Below are 21,937 nucleotides of genomic sequence, written 5' to 3'. Positions count from 1 at the left end.
TTTAGTCAGAGTGATATCTATCTATCTATCTCAGTCTATCAATTGTATTCTATCTATGTATTTGATTTCTGTCATGACTCTTGGGTCTGATTAAAATAGACCCCTGAAAAACCATGTACTGGTGCAAATGTATGCAGTATATTCCAATAGCCAGTTATTAGCCCTGTAATCGGCAGTGTGTGCCGCATAACAAATTTGTACTAAATTAAAGGTTAATGAACAGGAAGCAAGCTTGTGGTCTCTCTAGGGGGTTTCTCTTCTGAACAAACAGGGTTTTATTCAGATTCATTTAATTCAGATGCAGCAGGAAAGGGTACCCAGCTCATGCATTAAATAATACATTTCAAACACATTGGGAGTCTGGGAGATTTTAAATCAGAAGGGGGTAGCATTAGAGATGTGCTGAGCCCAAATATTATGCAGGAAAGCATTATCAGATAATCTATACATTATCAGTCGCATTTATACAGTCAGGATGCCAAAGCTTTCGGTTGCTTCCAGCAACTTGGTTACAATATTATGTTCTTGATGTGTCACAAAGCAGAACCTGCAGGACACCCTGTAGAGAGTTTGATTCACTATTTATTAAACCAAACCCAAACACATTTCTAACAGTAACATAAGCATGTCAACATTTGCCCATTACTAAAGATCAAAAATGGCATTGTACAAGTGGCTAGTGAACAAAGGGAACATATAAATTGGAATATAAAACCAGTCCTTCCACCCCAACCTAACTGCTTGAAAACATGTCAAAAGCTTGGGAAATAGCCTCTTGAAATGTAATCTTTAGACTTTTTGAGAGCAAGCTTGCCCAAGCGTTACAGGTTCTTATTTGCACTAACAGCTTTCCTTCGAGATCATGTGGTTAGACAAGAGTAAAGAAGTAAAATAACAAACAAGCCGGAAACAGCTGCTGTCATGATTTGTGAACTGGAAATACAGCAAAGAGTCCACTGGCTGGCAGCTGGTAACGTGCTCGGTATCAATGGGTACGATGTTTTGAGATGGTGGGAGGTCAGGGTCATTGTGCTGAACTCTACTGAACACATCTAGTTACGTCCCATCACACACCAGTTGCACTGGTATGCAGGCCAGCTCTTAAAAGATAAACTGGTCAAGAAATTTAGTTAGATACCATTGTAGTTTGTCCAAAGAAACAACAACAAAATATCATAAATATGCAAACCGATGTTGGATTTTGCTTAATACAGAACACTGTGTGTACCTGTTCACCATTAAGACTCTCTCTATTTATCTGTACAGCACATTTTACTCTTGCCTCTGTTTGGTGTTTTTAAGAGAGCAATTTCATATAAGATCCTCCTTTTCTTCCCCTCTTCTTTGAAGGAACGGAAGTTGTGTGCCCATCCCTTTCTTGAGCTCTACCGAGGTGACCTGATTTACTACATCTGCCCGCTGGCCAGGCAGGGGGATTTCTATGTGCTGGAGATGAGGGAGACAGAGCGCAGGCAGAAAGAGAAGGAGGAGGACTCTGAGGACAGACAGACAGACATCACAGGTAAGGCCTTCATATTCACTTGGAACATGGGTATCTCTCATCTGAGGAGGACTCTGAGGACAGACAGACAGACATCACAGGTAAGGCCTTCATATTCACTTGGAACATGGGTATGTCTCATTTTATTTCCAATCCAGTTCATGGCAGACAATACCAAATTGTATTCATTCAGCATGTGATAGCAACACTATGCAAAAACCGGCTAGTGATAAAGGATTCAGGCTTGTCAGAATACTCAGTATTCACTTGTAGTGTATGGATTTCTTTAAGTGATTATTAGTAATTAACTAAACAGAGACTTTAAAAAGAAACGTTTTTAAAGCTGGCAGCCTTACTGCATTTCGTAGAAAAGATGCATTACATTTTGAAAGAAAAGACGACATGTTCGATCTAGATTTGAAAATATTTTGAATGAGGTTCCTCAGGGATGTGAAGTGCACTCAACAGTCTCATTGTATTCCAGCCAGCCTGCCTGCCAACACAATGAATTGATATTTCATAAAATGAATGGATGATAATATGCGCTGCTGCCCTTGACTACAGATCTGGCAACTTGGGTGTCTCAGAAGGGCTCAATGTATCAATTTATTGCTTGTTTTACTCTGTTGGCTGCATTTTGTTCATAATATTTCCACAAGCAATCAGTGCAAATTGATTCACTTCATCTCTGGAGCTTACCTTGCTTTACAGGACAGGTATCCTTCATTTTTAGAGGTACACGTGACACAGTATAGTAAGCCTTCAGAGGGGCAAGAAACACAAAGCTACCATCATATTTATTTGACCAAACTCTAGTTAATACCTGTAGGCAAGATGGGGGCAAGGCCGGCCTTAAGGCAAGGCAAACAAGGCAGCCGTCTAGGGCCCCCACCCTTTAAGGGGCCCCTTTGCTCAACCGGACTACCGTGAGATTTAATGTGTTTGTTACGCGTGTGCAGTCATTACAAGAGTTAGTCAATGAAATGATTATTAAAAGTATATTAAAATACTAAAATTATTAAAACTACTTGATGTTACAGACATATGGGTAATTCCAGCTTAAGTGGATAGGGGTTACTCGACCTTATATGTCAATGACTAACTTCAGTAGTTTTTTGTTGGAAAGCCCTTGAAACAAGCTTTAAAATTAAAACAGGGTTATTTGTCAAGATCATCCTCCACATGGAAAAAAATGAGGTAAAAGGTAAAAAAAAAAAAAAAAGAAAATGCCGTGCATTCTCACAAAGCTCTTCTTGCATGCATTGCTTGCACTGTTTTCTCAATAACCATGGTTCATGTACACAAATGAAGGAAACACTATGGTAGAATTTGGTTTAATTGACCTGAAGTTTTATATTTCTAGTTATTTGCTTTATATAATTGCCTTTAATGCTTAACAAGCATGTTTTTCTTTTTTCTGTCTAATTAATTCATAAAAAAGCTTATTGGAAATAGTACACAGCACCATATGTACAGTATATGCAGCACCCAAAACAGAACTCATATAAAATACCCAACAGACATGGCAGAGATGTAATGGTATCTTTGTTTGCTCCATAAGGAAATTCTTGTCCCTTTGTCAAAGTAAAAAAATTATAAACTTACAAACTCAAATAGCTCATGTGTTTGAAGCATGAATAAAAATAATATCAGCCATATGATGCTGTCATAAAACTAATGCTCATGTATTTTGCCTTTGGTTTTGAATATGCCCTTTCCAATGTATTCCGGGCATAGTGCCGACAATGGGAGGATTATTAGTGATATGACCTGGGTCAATAAGGGAACTCAAGCTAAGACCCAAAGAGAGGTCCTAGCAACAAAAAGCACCTTCCCTCGACAGTGTCTGTGAAGATTGCTTTCAGGAGTTCCGGTTTGCAGCCACTTGCCTCTCGTTTGATATTATTCAGTAAGGCAGTCAAAGGCCTTCTGGTCAATGGGCTTTGGTGCCTAAATTCACATGTTTTTTGCATGCTGCCTGCCCTGGATACTGAAAAACTTGCGAGAGTCACTTTGCATACAGTAGCTGGATATATTTAACTCTTACCTGTGTAGAACCTTTTCTAAAAAGGCAGGTATTGTCATGAAATTGCCTTTAAAAGCAGTACTTTGTCTTGATGTTAAACAGCAGACAAATACTGAACACTAAAAGGAGTGGGAGTCTGTAACTGTAGGGATTAATCATAACATTCAATATACAGTAATCATTTTGTCTTTCTTTTGGCAGTTTTTAATATCTTATATGGTTGGCTTAATCCCTAGGTGATTTAAATGTAAAGGGTCCCTGTGGCGGAGTGTCCCGCCCCTATTTATTATTATTTGTATTTTTGTTTGCGGCGCGGGTAAAAGCGCCGCGTCTTTTATTGTTATATTTAAAAACCTCGTGAGGATGCATGGCTGATCAGCTACTGATTATTTAACTAGCTGACAGTCATGCATCCTTACCAAACACGTGCAGACTCTGGCCGGGGGATAATAAGATAATTACCAACTAGTTAAATCCCTCGGCCAGAGTATATAAACCAGCAGCACTATGCACTCGGGGTGTGGAGTGTTCGAGAGTGGAGAACGGGAGAGAGAGAGAGGAAGAAAACAATTGCTAAAACGTGCTGGAGTATCCAGCACGAAACTTACTTGTTTGTTTATTCGTTCGGCCCTCGTGCCCTTTTGTTTGGTGTTTTGTTAAATCTTTTGTTTTTGTTTTGTTTATTAAATACGCTGAGTGCACCAGCACTCAGCTTCAACCGCCCATCCACTGTTTTGGTTTGAGTTACTTCCTGGTCCGTGACGTCATCCACATCACCACTGCGAGCCAGACTGCCACATATGGTGTCCTGCGTGGGACAAACAACGCCTCCAACAGCCGGACCAGGAACAGCAAAGGAAGTTTTTTTCGTGTTCGTTTTTTCAAATAGTGTTTTTTGTGTTTGAAAAAAAAAAAAAAAAAAAAATGGATGAAGTGGACGCCTATATGGAGAGGTGGCATGCGCATCAGAGGGAGTTGAAGGAAGGAGGGGCTACATGGTGCCTCGCCTGCCTGGAGTATGGGCACCTCCCTGAGGTGTGCCCATATGAAGACCCCCTCTTTGTGCAGGCCTTTGATCGAGGTGAGGTGGAGACTGCGGAGGAGTGGATCCACCTGAAGGCCATACCATCGCCGCAGGTGGATCAGGAAACCTGCCTCACCTGCCTCAAAGGGGAGGAGTGGTGCTTTGCCGTCGGCAAGGTCGGGCACAAAGCACCCGACCAACCCCCTCCATGGCAGGAGGTGGAACTGCTGGTCCCAAGGAAGGGAAGGAGGGGCGGTGCTAAGAAGGCAAAGAAGCCCGCACGTCCTGCGCCTGAGTGGGAGGAGCCCGAACGTCCTGCGCCTGAGTGGGAGGAGCCCGAACGTCCTGCGCCTGAGTGGGAGGAGCCCGAACGTCCTGCGCCTGAGTGGGAGGAGCCCGAACGTCCTAAGCCCAAGAGGGGGGAGTCGGTGCATCCACAGCCCAAAAGGGAGGAGTCGGTGCGTCCACAGCCCAAAAGGGAGGAGTCGGTGTGTCCACGGCCCGAAGAGAGGGAAGTCGGGGCTTCCACAGCCCTAGGACCCAAGCTGCAGTCCCAAGAGCCAGAAGGGGAGGAGTTACAGGCTCAACCCCCTGAATTTTTCTGGGGGGGAGAAGGGCAGGATGCTGGTGTTCCCCAGCAGCCTCTATTTATGCTGCTGAAGGGAGCACGGCACACACCAGCCCAGCCGCCACAGCAGAGGGAGCCAGCACCGCCACAGCCTCCCTCTGAGTGGCCAGCATCCGCCCCATCGCCTCTGCCTCCACCACCACCAGGAGCAGAGCAGCAGGAGCTGCCTCTGTCTCCACCACCACCAGGAGCAGAGCAGCAGGAGCTGCTTCTGTCTCCACCATCACCAGGAGCAGAGCAGCAAGAGCTGCCTCTGCCTCCGCCGCCTCCACCGTCGTGGGAGGACTGCTTGCCCCTCCCACCTCCACCAGCAGAGGGTGAATGCCTGCTGGTTCTGCCTCAACCGTCGTGGGAGGACTGCTTGCCCCTCCCACCTCCACCAGCAGAGGATGAATGCCTGCTGGTTCTGCCTCAACCGTCGTGGGAGGACTGCTTGCCCCTCCCACCTCCACCAGCAGAGGATGAATGCCTGCTGGTTCTGCCTCAACCGTCGTGGGAGGACTGCTTGCCCCTCCCACCTCCACCAGCAGAGGATGAATACCTGCTGGTTCCGCCTCAGCCGCCGTGGGAGGACTGCTTGCCCCTCCCACCTCCACCAGCAGAGGGTGAATGCCTGCTGGTTCTGCCTCAACCGTCGTGGGAGGACTGCTTGCCCCTCCCACCTCCACCAGCAGAGGGTGAATACCTGCTGGTTCCGCCTCAGCCGCCGTGGGAGGACTGCTTGCCACTCCCAGCTCCACCAGCAGAGGGTGAATACCTGCTGGTTCCGTCTCAGCCGCTGTGGGAGGACTGCTTTCCCCTCCCACCATCGCCATTGCCTGGGGATGGCTGTTCTGCATCGCCTGGGGCTGCCTTTTGTTCTCTACAGGACACAGGGTACGAGGGAGAAGTGGAGCTCCCGCTGCCGCCTCCATGGCCAGGGGCTCCCCTCCCGAGTTCGCCTCCCGAGGGTCCGCTGCGGCTGCCGTCGCCTTCCGAGGGTCCGCTGCGGCTGCCGTCGCCTTCCGAGGGTCCGCTGCGGCTGCCGTCGCCTTCCGAGGGTCCGCTGCTGCTGCCGTCGCCTTCCGAGGGTCCGCTGCTGCTGCCGTCGCCTTCCGAGGGTCCGCTGCTGCTGCCGTCGCCTTCCGAAGGTCCGCTGCTGCTGCCGTCGCCTTCCGAGGGTCCGCTGCTGCTGCCGTCGCCTGGGGTCGCCAGGGATCCTGCTTCGCCTGGGGTCACTACACTGTGGTCAGAGCCCCACGGAGGGGAACTGCTGGCCGTGAAGAGGAGGGGGGAGGTCAGGAGACCAGCTCCCCCAGCCGCACTTTCGCGGCAGGAGTTTGGGTGGTCAGAGCCCCACGGAGGGGAACTGCTGGCCATGAAGAGGAAGGGGAAGGTCAGGAGACCAGCTCCCCCAGCCGCACTTTCGCGGCCGGAGATCATGTGGTCAGAGCCCCACGGAGGGGAACTGCTGGCCGTGAAGAGGAGGGGGGAGGTCAGGAGACCAGCTCCCCCAGCCGCACTTTCGCGGCAGGAAATACTGTGGCTGGAGCCCCATGAAGGGCAGCTGCCAGCCATGAAGAAGGGGGGGGAGGTCAGGAGACCAGCTTCCCCCGCAGCAATTTCGCTGCAGGAGAAAGGGTGGCCGGCCATGAAGAAGGGGGGGCAGGTCTGGAGACCACCCCCAAAATTTTTTTGGCCAGAGGAGCCGGCCGGTGCGCGGGCCATTGGAACGCTACGGCTGTTTGGGTGGGAGGAGGACATCCCACCGTGGCCGCCACCTTTGGTCCGCTGCTGCCCCTGTTCCTGCGCCGGGACTGCTAACCGGGACTTTGGGGACTAAGGGGGGAGGTGGCCGAAAAGGCCATGTGTGCTGCGCACAAGGGGGGGCATGTGTGGCGGAGTGTCCCGCCCCTATTTATTATTATTTGTATTTTTGTTTGCGGCGCGGGTAAAAGCGCCGCGTCTTTTATTGTTATATTTAAAAACCTCGTGAGGATGCATGGCTGATCAGCTACTGATTATTTAACTAGCTGACAGTCATGCATCCTTACCAAACACGTGCAGACTCTGGCCGGGGGATAATAAGATAATTACCAACTAGTTAAATCCCTCGGCCAGAGTATATAAACCAGCAGCACTATGCACTCGGGGTGTGGAGTGTTCGAGAGTGGAGAACGGGAGAGAGAGAGAGGAAGAAAACAATTGCTAAAACGTGCTGGAGTATCCAGCACGAAACTTACTTGTTTGTTTATTCGTTCGGCCCTCGTGCCCTTTTGTTTGGTGTTTTGTTAAATCTTTTGTTTTTGTTTTGTTTATTAAATACGCTGAGTGCACCAGCACTCAGCTTCAACCGCCCATCCACTGTTTTGGTTTGAGTTACTTCCTGGTCCGTGACGTCATCCACATCACCACTGCGAGCCAGACTGCCACAGTCCCATAGAAAGAATTTGCATAGGCATGAATTGATCTTTTATTCTTTCATATTATATGGTCATTTTGAAAAATGATAAGGATAATAGTATAGAACTGAATAAAGAAATAAAGTACTCAAAAATACTTTATATATACAGCACATATTTGCTTACCAGTATACTGTACACAGCTGACATTTTGATTTAAAAATACAATACTAAAGAAGATCCATATAAAGATAGATAAAGTATACAAATAAATATTATTTTTCATACTTACAGCTAGTAAATGTAAGGGAGATGCTTGTGCATAAATAAATAGAATTCTAAGGAGTTCTGTTCCAGACTAAAATATTAAAAAGCTCCCCAAGCTGTTTTTCTTTTTACCTGTCCTGGGGTATAGTCCCCTGGTGTTAGAGTTCACATGCGGGGAATAACATTTGCTGTTAATAACGTTCCTGTGGACTATCCTCGATACACATGGAAATCAATCTGCAGATATATTTTTCACATACTGTATTTTCATGTTCACAGATAACCATTTTATCTTTTTTGAAACTGCATTGATAACACATCAGCTTTCTTTATGAACCTGGTTACATTAATTGAAGTCTTTTTTTGTATGAGGTAATAATTTATAATGAATCAGAAATCATCAGAATACTGTATTCAATATGTGCTCACACTGTTGCACATTTAAAAAAAAGGATACTGTTTTTTATACACATTTTTTTTTTCTTTTTGTGCATTCAAAATGAGGTATATGTGACTCTAAAATGATTAGTCCCTTTTAATACCGCTAACTCGTGTTTGTGAAAGTCGCAGTATGCTGTGATTGTCATTTTCTGATCTATGCGGACACAGATAGAGCATGATTTAGAGTGACACTCCTCCGGGATACCTGAGCACAGACAAAAGAAATGAAAATCAATGCTAGCCCTTAGCCGCAATAGCAAACATTTTTTGAATATTTCAATCCCAAGTGATACTATCTGCATGTACGATTCTGCTGAACGTTTTATAAACTTCTTAACTCAGGGAGCGTCCTTCAAAACTATCGCCAAATACTAATCAAAATACAATGTTTGCAATGACAGAAAACTTCAGAGCTGAGGAAGATTGAGGCCTGACACCTGGAATTGGACCTGGTACCTTTGACACACTAAAAATGACGCTTATTGTTTTGAGTCTAACAGTCTCCTAAATAAGATAATATCATTTAACATTGTCCTGCATTCTTGCATTGATTTTCTCTCCCTCTGACTTGGTACAGTCCAAAAATAAGGGCTGAAGTGTTAGATTGTCTTGCTTGTACCGCTAGTGTGTTGGACAAATGGATTGCCTAGTTATCCTATAAAATGCTTGCTCAGTTTGAGTCTCAGGTTGTTAAGGTAAAGAGGGCAGGGATTACAATTCCCAGCATGTGACTGAATAACACTAGCCGTCAAGCTGCATCTAAAAGCCTTGGGGTTGTTGCTGTCTGACGGGTGCTTGTTTATTTTTTGTTTTTTTTCAAGTGATTATTTTTTAATGCTAGACACTGGACTGCAAATAAAAATGAATGGGGCTGCTGTTGTGCTACAGCAGCCTCTGAAAGCTCCTCCAGACTGTCACTTCTCACACTGTGGTCAATTTATATGCAGTACGGGTGGTGTATGACCAAAAGGGGAGTTCATTGAATCATAAAAAATGATTAAAAGATAAAAAGAAAATTGTTTGACAATACTATAGCTTAACCTTTCCTTCTCATTGCTCAGTAGGAGGTGGCAGTGGGATAGGAATTGCTTAAAATGCAGACATGTGCATCTTATCATGCAAATGAATGAGTTTTAGGTCATCAAAATATATATTTTTACTGTACTTGATGTCATTGTTTTCTCACAAGCGCTGTTCACAAATGCAAATGATCGCTGCTCCACTTATGGAAACACGTGTAGTGAGCACAGGGGGCCAGTTGGGATCTTTCGAAATGGGAAGGTGTCACTGAAAACTGGTCTGTTGGAAAACCACTGTTGGTGTCCTTGATGCATATCATCTCTACTAGTACATGATTAGCAACATTTCCAGGATTGTAGATGCCATGTAGATATTCATAGTATTGCAATGATTGACCCTTTAATATAACAGTTCCTACTGTCCTTTGTCTTCCCAGGATAGTAACTACTCATTTTGGAGAGGGCTAATTGAAGCCATTGTTTGATATGTAATGAGGTGGACATGCATATATTTTCGTCCCAGTACATTGGTACTGTGCAAGCTTAAGGAATATGCATTCAGCTTCTGATGGGAATACAGGGACCCCTTCACAATTGCCCAGAGCAATAGCTGTAATTAATTAACATTAAACAAAAGTGCCTCATTTACATTTATGATCCACTTACTTTTAATTGGAGTGGTGCAGCCAAATATTTATTTTCTTTCTTTCTTAAGTTGTCTGATGACATGCACACTCATTACTTACAGTAGCATATTAAGCCCTGCATTAAGTATTTTACTGAAATAATTGTGCTTATATTTGCAAATACAGGAGCACACAGATTGTCGAAACTTTTCTAGTGCTTGAGTATCTTAAAGCTGTGGATTATCACACATTAACACATACTGGACACATGCAGATACTTGGAAACCACACTGAAATCCCAGTTTGAGAGGTATGGCTATAATCTATAGAAATGTCTAGAAAGAGAAAGTACAGTACCAGATTCAAAGGGGGTCAGTATATAGTGGTGGACGGCCTTTAAAAGAGAACCGAAGTGATCCCAGAGGCTGTCTATCAGACACAATGACCGTTCCATGGCTGTTGATTAGAAGCACAGTCACACTCTCACACCCCTCCGAGGGAATTCCGATGGCCTTGCTGTCAGGTATTTCACTTCCACGGAAGCCTGGATTCAGAGATCAAGACAGTTAAAAACAACTGGTGTTAGCTTTGAAATGTACAGAGGAGGCAGATAATAGGCTGCTTGTCAGTATTACTATCATTATCATTAGGAATTACCAAACAAATTGATTTTCTCAGCAATTCACTTTCATTTGGATTTCAAATTCTGTTGTCCTGTGATAAAATTGGTACTGTACAGTTTGGTTAAACAAACGTCATAACTAGTCTATTGACAGAAGAGAAACTGAAGCCTAGCACTGACCTGTGATTTTTATCCCCAGTTATTAGGGACGTGGCTTAATTTGAACGTATTTCTATCATGCACTGCTTCATTAGGTAATACGCTATTGCATAATTCGTGTCCATCGGGTGTGTTATAAAACAATGTGATTAGTTCGACAGGCCCATAAATGTATAATTTAAAACCAGGATAATGAACGTGTCATGGCCTTGCAGCCTCGTAAATGAAATTGCACTGTCATGCGATTTCTCCCGTTTTTAATAAGCAAGGTTTTTAATAACCCTTTTTTATTGCACAGTATGTCCTTTAAATCAGATTTAAAAACACAAGATACAGAATCAGGGGGTGAATCTGGAAAATTGACATTAAACATTAAAGATATAATCTTTTAAATAATTAATATATTTTTCAGAGCTTATAAAAGGCTGTATTTTTCAAGCTTATTAAAGGCTGTATTTTTCAGAGCTTATTAAAGGCTTTTCTGTACTAAGAATTGAACTGCAATTCCACTGTGGAGGAATTGGTGCATTATGAATGGGGGATCTTTGTTGTAAGTGAAGCTACTGTAGCACTGTTCATGAAATGTGAAACCTTTCCTCTAACATATTGTTGTGCATGTGCCCAGTAAGCAAGATACAGTATTTATTTGACTTGACATGTTAATGTGAATCTTAGAGAAAGTGAAATGTGGATAGTAGCAGTTTCAGTCAAGAATGACAGACCCAGCCATTCTGGGTTTCCTAAAAATGTCAACTTGCCTAATGCTTGAGTTCTGAGGGTGAAGAATTGTGCCTGGGTCTGTATTTTAATCTTAATTAATGCTGATTTGACGCTAGTATACGTTTCACCAGCTGTCAAGTCTTTGTGTTTTTTCTTTGTCAGAGAAACTGTTTTTCTGGCTGTGCATGCAATGAGATTGTGTCATCGGCTGACAGGAAACTTAACTTGAGGATGATTGGAAGCGACAGAATGCAGTTGAGAAAAAAAGGAAACACAAATGTGTTTAGTGGTCGCAGAAAACAGCACTCCCAACTGTTAGCAACTGTAGTATCCTGTTGAAACCCCCCTGCTTTATTGCTACAAATAATAAAGTCAGGCTTCTGCATTACACACTGCCTGGAATATCCCAGCACATTGCTGAAAAGGAGAGCTTGTTCTCAATGAGTAATCACTGTGGGTCACTTTGTTGAAGAAATAATAATGTATACAATATAATGGCTCCTGGTTATTTGACCCTGTTTCCATTTAAATAAAACACAGCCCCCTGTACATTACCTGTAATTATTGCATTGAGGTACCAGGAAGCCTGTTAGCACATTGTTTCATAGTTTTAAAACTCAATGAAGTTAGAGCAATTGTAGTAGTGTCCCCTGCTGAATGTCTCACATAAGAGTTTTACATATAGGAAGCACATATCCAGTTGTAATGGAACTTGGTTTGGGCATTCTTTAGCACAAGCTATTCAAGATAGCAGATTATGCAGGTAGATGGAGGCATCCTGACTCTTCTTCAGTGGGATAATAATCTTTTGGTCAGCCTCCCCAATCCTCTTAGCAGTAGCTGTGCTAATTAAAGAGGGACACATTGCCACTTATACTGTGCATTTAGGATATATCTAACCCTTACCCAAACGTTTTCAAAGTAAGTGTCTTTAAATGTGAATGAAAAATAAAGACATGCATGTGAAAAAAACTCAGGAAAAAGAAAGCAGAAATTACAGTATTGTGTGAAGTTAGACTGTATGTTGTTTATAACCCCTTGCAGTACGCCATAGTACTTTTTCTTCAACTGTAAGGCATCCAAAGCTAGCCAATTATATGTCCAAATAATATACTATCATACATGTTGGGTCCCAACGCCAAAATCAAAACAACTATAAGAAAATACTGTCATCCATTTAAATAGTACAGGGACTGAGGAGGATAATGGAGGAAGGGATGACAAATCACGCTAATCCTTGAACTATCGATGTTGTCACTTACCTGCTGATGATGATCTTGCATCGCTGTGCCTTCCAATATTTTTGCCCACTTTATTAATGGCCCTTGCTCCCTGCTTGCTGGAGTGGAGGTGTTGCTACTGAGGTGAAATGACTCAATATAAATGAGAACGCATGCACACTGAGCTGGAGGTTTATTGACTCAGATGCTTGGCTAGACTTTCCTTTGGCAGACATCATTGTGGCATTAATGCTGGTCAGTTTCTAGCCGATGATTAATTATCACGAAAGCAGGCTCATTTATAATATTCTGCTAAGAAGGAGATCTGATGAGTTTACCTTAATCTCTTACTTTCATGGATCTTCTGTCTTCTTCTTCCAGATTTGTACGTGCAAACAAGTCTGTTAAGTGTTCATACACTACCTAGTGATCGATTCGCAAAATATTTCCTCTGCAGTGCTGGCTTTTTTGAAGACAGTTGTGAGCTACCCCTGCTCTGGTCTCCTAATTTAGTATCCTCTCTGGGGTGTGTATAATGTTGCAATGAGTAAAGTGTGGAGGCATTGATCTCCCATTTCTGACTACATCTTGAGAACAGCTTTTTCTGTTGTGATGGACTTGGCTTATGGGGGTATCAGAATCGTAATAAAAATAACATCTTGCCAGCATATAACAACACTTCAATCGAACCGTTTAACCTCTTCAACCTCCCACGGTGATCAGTCCGTACATATTACACTTTGCTTATGTAGAGTCCCGCTTATCTAATTGTGATAGAATTTGGTTCTAATGTATGGAGGATCCTGTCTCTCTTGGATGTTTGCATGGAGGATCCTGTCTGTCTCAGATTTTTGCATGGAGGATCCTGTCTCTCTTAGATTTTTGCATGGAGGATCCTGTCTGTCTTAAATTTTTGCCTGGAGGATCCTGTCTCTCTTAGATTTTTGCATGGAGGATCCTGTCTGTCTTAGATTTTTGCATGGAGGATCCTGTCTCTCTTAGATTTTTGCATGGAGGATCCTGTCTGTCTTAGATTTTTGCATTGAGGATCCTGTCTCTCTTAGATTTTTGCATGGAGGATCCTGTCTGTCTTAGATTTTTGCATGAACACACAGTACAGTGGATGTATTTCATGGAGATCTTCCTTTTTGTGCTATCGGTAACTCTAATTTTGTATTTACAGTCGTGGCGACCATATTTTATGGCAGTGCATAAAGGAAGATAGCATAAGCACATTTTTGCCTTATACAGTAACAGGACAGTGGCAGGACAGAAGCCCTGCTGCTGTAAATAGTGTGTGTGGGAATGTGAGGTTAGCAGGGATGGGGTTAAATCTGTCCCTGCCAGCAATCACAGGTGTGGCAATTCCCCAATTAGGTAATTAGTGCTGACTGTGGAGTAACCACATGTATAAAAGGAAGGAGAAATTCTTTGTCTGGTGGAGGGTGTAGGTAAGTGTTTTGATGTGTACGTAGAGTGAAGGCTAACGCCCAGCCTATAGTACAAATTGTTTATTTTGGCCCTTGTGCCTGTTTATTTGTTCCTGCTTATTTGTTTTGTTTATTTAAATGTGCACTCTAGTGCTTAAACTGCAGCTTCCTTGTCTCTAAGTCTCTTTACTGCCAACTAACACCCGGGCCCACAGCTCTATCCTGACACAAGGACTGATTCTATTGATCTTGCAAAATCCTTTCATTTACAGTGTAAACCATGGCATTAGTTAAATACATTAAGATTGGCTGGTTTGAATTGTATCTTGAAGGAGGATGTCGGTTCGATTCCAAAGAAAACAATCCAGTTACTTTTCCGCCTTGTGGCATTTTTTAATGATCTAAAGTGTGGCAACTGCCAACCCACTGAGCAGCATCAACAGCACCTACTTTGTACTAAAAGCAAGAAACACTGACCTGCCATGTATAGACGGGCTGTCCCTGACAGCAGAGGATGACTGAGAACCCCAGCATGTGCCTTATATAAGCCTGTGGATTTACCTTTTTACTAAATTGTGCCTTTCCCAGTAAAGCGTGTAATACACATGACTGAAGAGAAGTTAAGTAAATGAAATGCATTGCTGATGAACAACAACAGCAATACAAAAAACAGATAATAAACTGCAACACAGGAACCGCTTGACCTGAGCACTATTGATTCAATGCATCGGGCCCTAAACAAAGAGGCTCCACCGTTTGCAATCTTGTACGGCTAATGACACAGAATCAAAGAGCTGCACTTGTCAGGGCAGATATTCCGCTTCCAATTTGTCAGGAACTGAAATACACACTTGATTTCCTGAGGCAGTTTCTGCAATTCAATATCCATTCAGTGTTGTGCCTCTCTGTTTCCTAGGGTTTTGTACTTGACTGTCAGGTCTGTATCTCTTCATGTCAGCCTATATGTGAGAGAGAGACATTTTCTGGGGTAAATGGCTGAAACTCTTCCTGTCAGATCTGGCCAGGCTCTTTGGTCTTCAATATTCAGATATCGTAATCCCTAAAGGGATATAGTGTGATCGTTTTTTTTTTCCTGCACATTTTTTTTATTCAGCATTTTGCATTGAGAATCTGAAAATCTGCGTTTTTACAATCACCATGGTAACGTATGTGGTAAGGCATTGCAATAATAACCAATTAGATATGAAGGATAGTGTTGTCTATGGAATCTAGTTACATTACATAGTGCCAGTGAGCCAAAACAGGCAACTGCAATTTCCCTATTCCTACCCTGTGCAATCCCTGTTGGCCTGAGGACAGGGATAAATGGAAGATACTGTGTGCTTTGGTATTGATTACCACTGTTTCCCATAAAATGAACCAGCTTTGCAGTGAAAACGTTTTAAAAAGTAGTGGGTGACGTTAGCTGTCTAAGCTGTGAATCGAAACCAACATTGATGGACATCCAAATACACCAACAAAAACATTAAGTAGAGAGATGCTTTTAAAATAGCCACCTCAATAAACTCCTATACTGTAATATACTATGCTGCAGTCAAGTTGAATTGTACACCAGTATCCTCATTTATTACTAAGTGGGTGACATTATTATTATTATTATTATTATTATTATTATTATTATTATTATTATTATTATTATTATCAGTAGTAGTCGTAGTCGTAGTGATGGTTTAAAAATATATCTGGTTTCAGATATATTTTCTGATGTTCTGCTAAAACCACCCACCCTTTAACATCTTTCCAGTCAGCATAGAAAGAGCGAAATATTCTTTAACATTTTTTTGAAAGTACCCAGATGGAAATGTGAAAATACTGGGCACTTTTAATATTATTGCGAGGGTCGAGACATGTTTTGGATCCTCATAATGTCTTGTTTTTGCTATAAACCGTTCCTTATCACTTTTTTAAACAATTTTGCAAGCTGTTTAGAGCAGTACAATTTGTGAGATTAGGGAAAGCCCCTCATGGGCGCCAGAATAGAGCTGTCCTGATCCTGCCAACATTCTGAGCTAAATTGAATTTGGCACAACAAATCTGGCTTCTGATTGTGAAAGCAGTGTCGACCCACACATTGATCAATCAAACAAGACCTGCACATAGCACAGAGAGCTCGAGTAATTTGACATGGCACAGATATCATTGCTCATCAATGATGCTGATATTAGATTCTGCCGAGTCAACGCCCCGGTTTGAACGACCCCCCCCCCCACACAACTTTTAGCTGAAAGTAAAATTGTCACCATTAATATCTGAAGGGAACTATCGCGGTTCATGTGAAAAAATAGCCTAGAAGTAGTTGCTCTGTGCATTAATGATTCAGACAATTGCTTGCATCATCAATAATGAATGTTCAGATGACCGAAGACGTGGAGTTCGGCGGTTTCAGATCAGATGACACAGACTCTGTGGTCTGATTGATTACGTTTTCCTGTTACACTGCAATACATATTTTTTATTTTTTTAGGCACTGCAAGCACTTGTAAACTCGGGCATTTTTTTGTGTTGAACATTTTAATGCTATAGTGCTACTTTGGATGTTAATTTATTATTTTGTGTTGTTTTTTCATACTGGACACTGCAATTTCTTACTTACAGAGATTATGTAAAGCCTTTTATTTTAGTGGGCCAAGAATTTCACCTGTTTTATATATTATTTAAATGTAGTGACTTTTATTCTAGCGTTTTTCACCCACATATGTGGTAAACGTAATCTACCTGACCAATGTTAAAAATACTCCCTCTGCAATATTGTCTGTAAAAACGCCACACCCCCCCCATATATTTGGTTACACTAAATATATTATGGCATTTACAAAATGTATTATACTAAATTGAATGACGTGTAATTTAGTATTGTGCCCGTTTACATTTAAAAGCTATGAAAAATTGTGTGTCAAAAGTGTGTGTGTGTGGTGGTAGCCCTAGGTCGGTGAGTTAATCTTTAAAAATAGAGCAACACCATGCATTTAAATCTATCTTGGTAGATACATTCACTAGTATTTACAATATGCTACAAAAGCCCACAGGCATCAAATCCTGGTTGTATTCATTTATTTTTATTTCTAGTAAGTCTCACACCGCTAGATCAGCCTGGGGCTTGATTTTGGAATTTATTATAGTTCCTGTACAGAAACCTTTTAGAGTAGGTGGAGGGAATCTGCTTCATTCGCTTCACTGTAAGGCTCTCTCTCTCGCAATGCCTTGTAGGTGAAATTATGTCCAATGCATGCAGTCATTGACAGCAGCTCCAGTTCACAAAAGTGTAAATATCTGGCACTTATGAAAGACAAGTAGTGATAGCTGTGGAGGGTCTCAATGCTATTATACAGAAAGTGTGTTTTTAGGTTATAAACTAGATCGCTTTAGGCTGATTGAAATTAAGTCCCTTAATAAAGATTATTTGTAATAAGGCAGTGTCAGCTGACTGACTATATTTACTGAAAACAGGGACATACAGCTGAAATCCAGGACTGTCCAGGCAAAACCAGATCACCTGGGGCACTTAACTACCAAAGTACAATTTTAATCTTAGTCACATATAACACTTTTTAGAGAGCAATGTCCACGCATTTACAAGTAATTTCCTACTTTCCCCTCCAGAAACCTCTATAGGTTCATTTCTAATTTTCTTTTGAAAAATAATGTTTAAAACTTTCTATTACACAATTGGAAAGATTTATTTTTGAAATGTATTAAGTCGGGCTTCAAGTGCTGAATTTCCTGTTTTCAAAAAAGGTTTAAAAAAGGAAACTGACAAGGGAAAAACTAGAAGCTCGTCTTTGGGGAAAAAAAGAATATGCTTAGCTCTACACTGTACAGAGATTTAGCTTTTTAGTGATTTAGTTTAAAATTATAGTGTGCAAACTATACCCAGAAATAAAAGAAAAGATGGCCCAATTACAGTACTGTCTTGTCTAAAAGCATCCAATTTACTCTGGTGGTGGAACCACGTGGAATGTACATCATTAAATTCTTGGATTACCAGCTTTGTAAAATGTATATTAAAGGTATGCCGTAAAAAATGAAAATCTAAAAAAATTGTTTCTACTCATCCTTTTATTTAAGGTGCTGACTCAGTCAGTGACATAACCGAGAGTCGTGAGACTTCAATGGCGACATCAGTGGCGACGTCTGTGGCTCCCCAGGAACAAGAGGACGACAACAGGAGCAACGGGAGTGGCAAAGGCTCCAGCGACTCAGTCGGCAGTGGCTCCTCCTTTGAAGATCTCGACCTGGAAGTGATTGAGGAAGTGGAACCAGCAGTGGTCAACAAAGGCCAGAATGTAACCTCAGAGGAGCAGGGACCAATCCCAGTGGAAGGGGAGGAGTAGAATCGAGGAGAAGCAGGAAAATGTTTTGTTGCTTTTTGTTAAAAAAAAAAAAAGAAAAAAGAAAAATGTAAAAGTAGTTCAAAAAAGTACAAATGTATTTGTTTTAAATTACACCAGAATAACCATGAGATTTTTTTGATTATTTGTCTCTCACAAAATTTTTTAGTTTTAGAGACTTTCGTAACGCTTCAGAGCAAGCAAGGCATGGGCAGAAGGGATGGGGTGGGCAGGGAATAATGTTAATAATGGAATAATGTTTTTGAAATAGCTTACCAAAGCTAGGCCGAATATAACTATAGTTCTTTGTGTATACTAAAGTAAATTGTGATCACTATCATTGATTCAGTTTTGGTGACAGGTAGCATTGCAATTGCTAAACTGACAACCAGCTATGAGCGGTCTGAAGCATTAGAACTGGCTGTACTATCAATTAGGGGCTGAAGTACTGTATGATGTTTTCATGAATACATGTGTGTGTGTCTGTATTTCTGAGTTTGAAAATAAAACCTGTTTGTAAATTTCACTTTGTTATAGTACCTAACGGCAGTTGTTTGTAATGTATAGCTTGAGTACTGGACATAGTAAGTATGGTTTCATAACACTTGTCCTGAGTAAAATCGTGTTTTGTGACTTTCAGAAAAGATTTGTGTGTTCCTCGTTGTCACGATATTTAAAGAGTTGCCAGGTGGTGTCACATACTGTACGCAGTCATATTCCATGGAGCAATCACCTAAACTGTTACAGCATGACCAATATTATTTTTGACACTATGTATTCCTAGCTAATGCTTTTATATTGTTAGTTTACTGATGGGAAATGATAATAGTTTCACAGGATTTTTTTGGTCTGTTTTAATAAAGGGTCTTTTCCGCCTAAAAGTGACAGATCAACTTTAAGTGTGACGAAGGCTTATTTTCTCTATTGCTTTCACCGTGGGACCACTGAAAATGGTTTTCTGTATTACAATTCTAGGTGTCTTCTAATAGACATTGCTATCTCTGTTTTCACACAGCATTCTAGAAAACATGTCCTTATCATTCCTTCGTCCGGAAACCATATTACAATATCAGTGGAAAGAAGCTCTGAAAACCCTCTACAAATTTGGTGCAAACAATGTACTTGGTATCCATCAAATTGAAACATAAATTACACCATGCCTCCAAACTAGCTATGCAATTCATAAGCCCTAATACCTTATTATAAGCTGTGCTTAGTCTAAAGCACCAGAAATGAATACATTTGCTTAAAGCTTGTGTACTACATCGTTAGCCTTTTAGTTTTTGAAAATAAAACATAAAGGTCTTTTGCCTTCTATTTTCAAATTAAAAGTCTAGCTGGAGAAGAGTTTCTAAAACATCTGCCCTATGTGGGTGGAAGACAATGTAAGCGATCAAGATATACAGTAGTCTCAGAACTGGATGTAAATGATGCATCTTAAATGTCTGCATTTATTGTAAAACACTTGTAAATGAGTTGATACTACATGTTGGTACACATTTATGTTGAACACCCAGTGTCGTGCAGTTTCACTAGCCTACCTTTCATTTTCTCTTCGGAATGTTCTACTCACATCATGCAGTCTGTTTGAGTGGTTGTCTGTCAATGATGGTGACTGGACCCAAGCAGCAACACTGCAAAATCAATTCAAAAGAAGCTGGACGATAAGAACAGTAACGCAGGAGAAAAACGACAAGACCAAAAGATTCACTGAGTAGGAGGCGTGGAGGTGAGCTTGACAACTCTAGCTTCTCATTGTTTTTTTTTTCACTTTGTTCTCTGCTCAAGTGCATTTAGCCACGACGTAAACACCTGACCAGCACTTTGAATGGGATTGCTTTTTGAAGAAAATGAATCCAGCAAGTCGAATTACAGCCCGTGTCACTCACAAACACAGGCTTGTCCGACTAATATTGACACCCTGAAATAAAAAAAAGAAGAAAAAACGTGGCTTCATTTTAGAATGAATTGAGGTATTACAGGGTGCAATCATACTGCTAGCTTGTCCTTTAGCATGATATGGCTTTAACCAGACTTTGCATGGATTCAGTTAGTTTCTGGATCCTTTAGTTGTCATATTACCCCATTCCCTCACCAATGCGTCATTCAGTGTGCCCAGATTCAAGGCAACATCCAGACAACTGCTACTAACAAATTAATAATGAATTCTGAGCTACATTATTAAGTGCTGATCCATCTTTAAGTACAGTAACATGCTTTTGTGATTTATTTTATTAATTTATTGTACTGAAACTTTAAATAACAAGAGCTTTTGTAGATAAACCCTTTTGGCTGAAATTGCTAGGGGTTTGGAACTAATTGGGTCAGAAGGTCACTAAAATATGGTTTCTGGGGTTACACAGAATTTGACATAAACTGCAAGCCCATATAATCAAACACTCCTGCATAATAGATATATAATATTACAAAAATAGATACAAATATTTTCAGAGTGGAATATTATAATGTGATACCGTACTATATAATATTGGTTATCAAGTTAAAAATTATTATTATTATTTTTTAATTAATTTTGAAAGACTAGCCATGTTTGCCCCAACATTATAGAGGATGTAGGATTTTAGTAATCCTTCTGAATGCTTTCCCATTCTGATAGAAGAGTGCAGCAGTAAAATCATTGCAATCTTGAATCTGGTTGACTACCCTTACATTAAGTTATCAAAAGACTTGCAAGATGTAGTTTAAATAGTGATGGCTAGTGTATCCCATGATTTGCCTTGGAACCCTTATCAAGTCTTTACACACCAAGACATCACTCACCCTGTTACTTTTAATTAGATGCTGCCTGAGCACAGCTAAACTGAATTGCAGCTTGATGGGCAGATCCAACCCACAGATGAGCCCTCCAATGTAAATTTCCAAAGGAAAGTTTGTACTCCTCTATTACTTGTCCCTTGAGATAAAACATAAAATAATCTAAGTCAAGCAGACACATGTTTTGGCTTGTGCTTTCATAGATGTACTTATTTAAACTGTATGTGGTAGTATTAATATAGCAATAAGGAAGGGCTGGCTAGGAGCAAACAGCGTGAGGTATATTGTGATCCAAAGGTATAACAAAGTTGAATGAAAGAAAAAGAGATATGAGAGTAAAATAAAATCAAATTAGGCAGATTTTCTGGTAAAGTAGTGTGACTTTGTTTTTTTTTTTCTGAAGGGATAATCTGTTTTATGTGATTTTAATTCTTGTTCTTGTTTGGTGTAGGCGGCAACGTTTTTGCACTCTGTGATTAAAATCTCCCTTTCTTACTTTCTTGTTTGGCAGTATGATAAAAAACGGTTGTCTACTACATCAACCTACACCCAGCCCGGATAAATGCACATGGATTTTTTTAGAGCATTTTATAATACCAAGATATCCATCTAAGTTGCATTAATCACTTGCGTTAGGGGAAATGCCCAAATAGCCAAGGCTAGGTCCTGTAAAATACACTATTGTGGCAGGATATGGATTGATCAAATCAACATCTAAGTTTCACTATTTAATTAAGGAAAGTGGGTTT

The 21,937-nt window shown here is 41.3% G+C and overlaps 1 protein-coding gene across 1 annotated transcript in view; it reads left to right on the top strand.

Moving 5' to 3' along the window:
* LOC131697721 (testis-expressed protein 264 homolog) overlaps positions 1 to 19,300 on the top strand; it is a 98,563-nt gene extending 79,263 nt beyond the window's left edge. The window contains exons 3-4 of the mRNA XM_058988709.1: positions 1,351 to 1,522; positions 18,151 to 19,300. Of these exons, the coding sequence (XP_058844692.1) occupies positions 1,351 to 1,522; positions 18,151 to 18,416 (438 nt within the window). The 3' untranslated portion in view covers positions 18,417 to 19,300. The remainder of the gene's footprint in view (positions 1 to 1,350; positions 1,523 to 18,150) is intronic.
* Positions 19,301 to 21,937: the final 2,637 nt, after the last annotated feature.

The sequence above is a fragment of the Acipenser ruthenus genome, chromosome 16 (genome assembly GCF_902713425.1).
Source record: "Acipenser ruthenus chromosome 16, fAciRut3.2 maternal haplotype, whole genome shotgun sequence".
Taxonomy (NCBI): domain Eukaryota; kingdom Metazoa; phylum Chordata; class Actinopteri; order Acipenseriformes; family Acipenseridae; genus Acipenser; species Acipenser ruthenus.
Note: the sequence above shows the minus strand (reverse complement) of the source record. Positions and strands in the feature narration are given on the sequence as shown.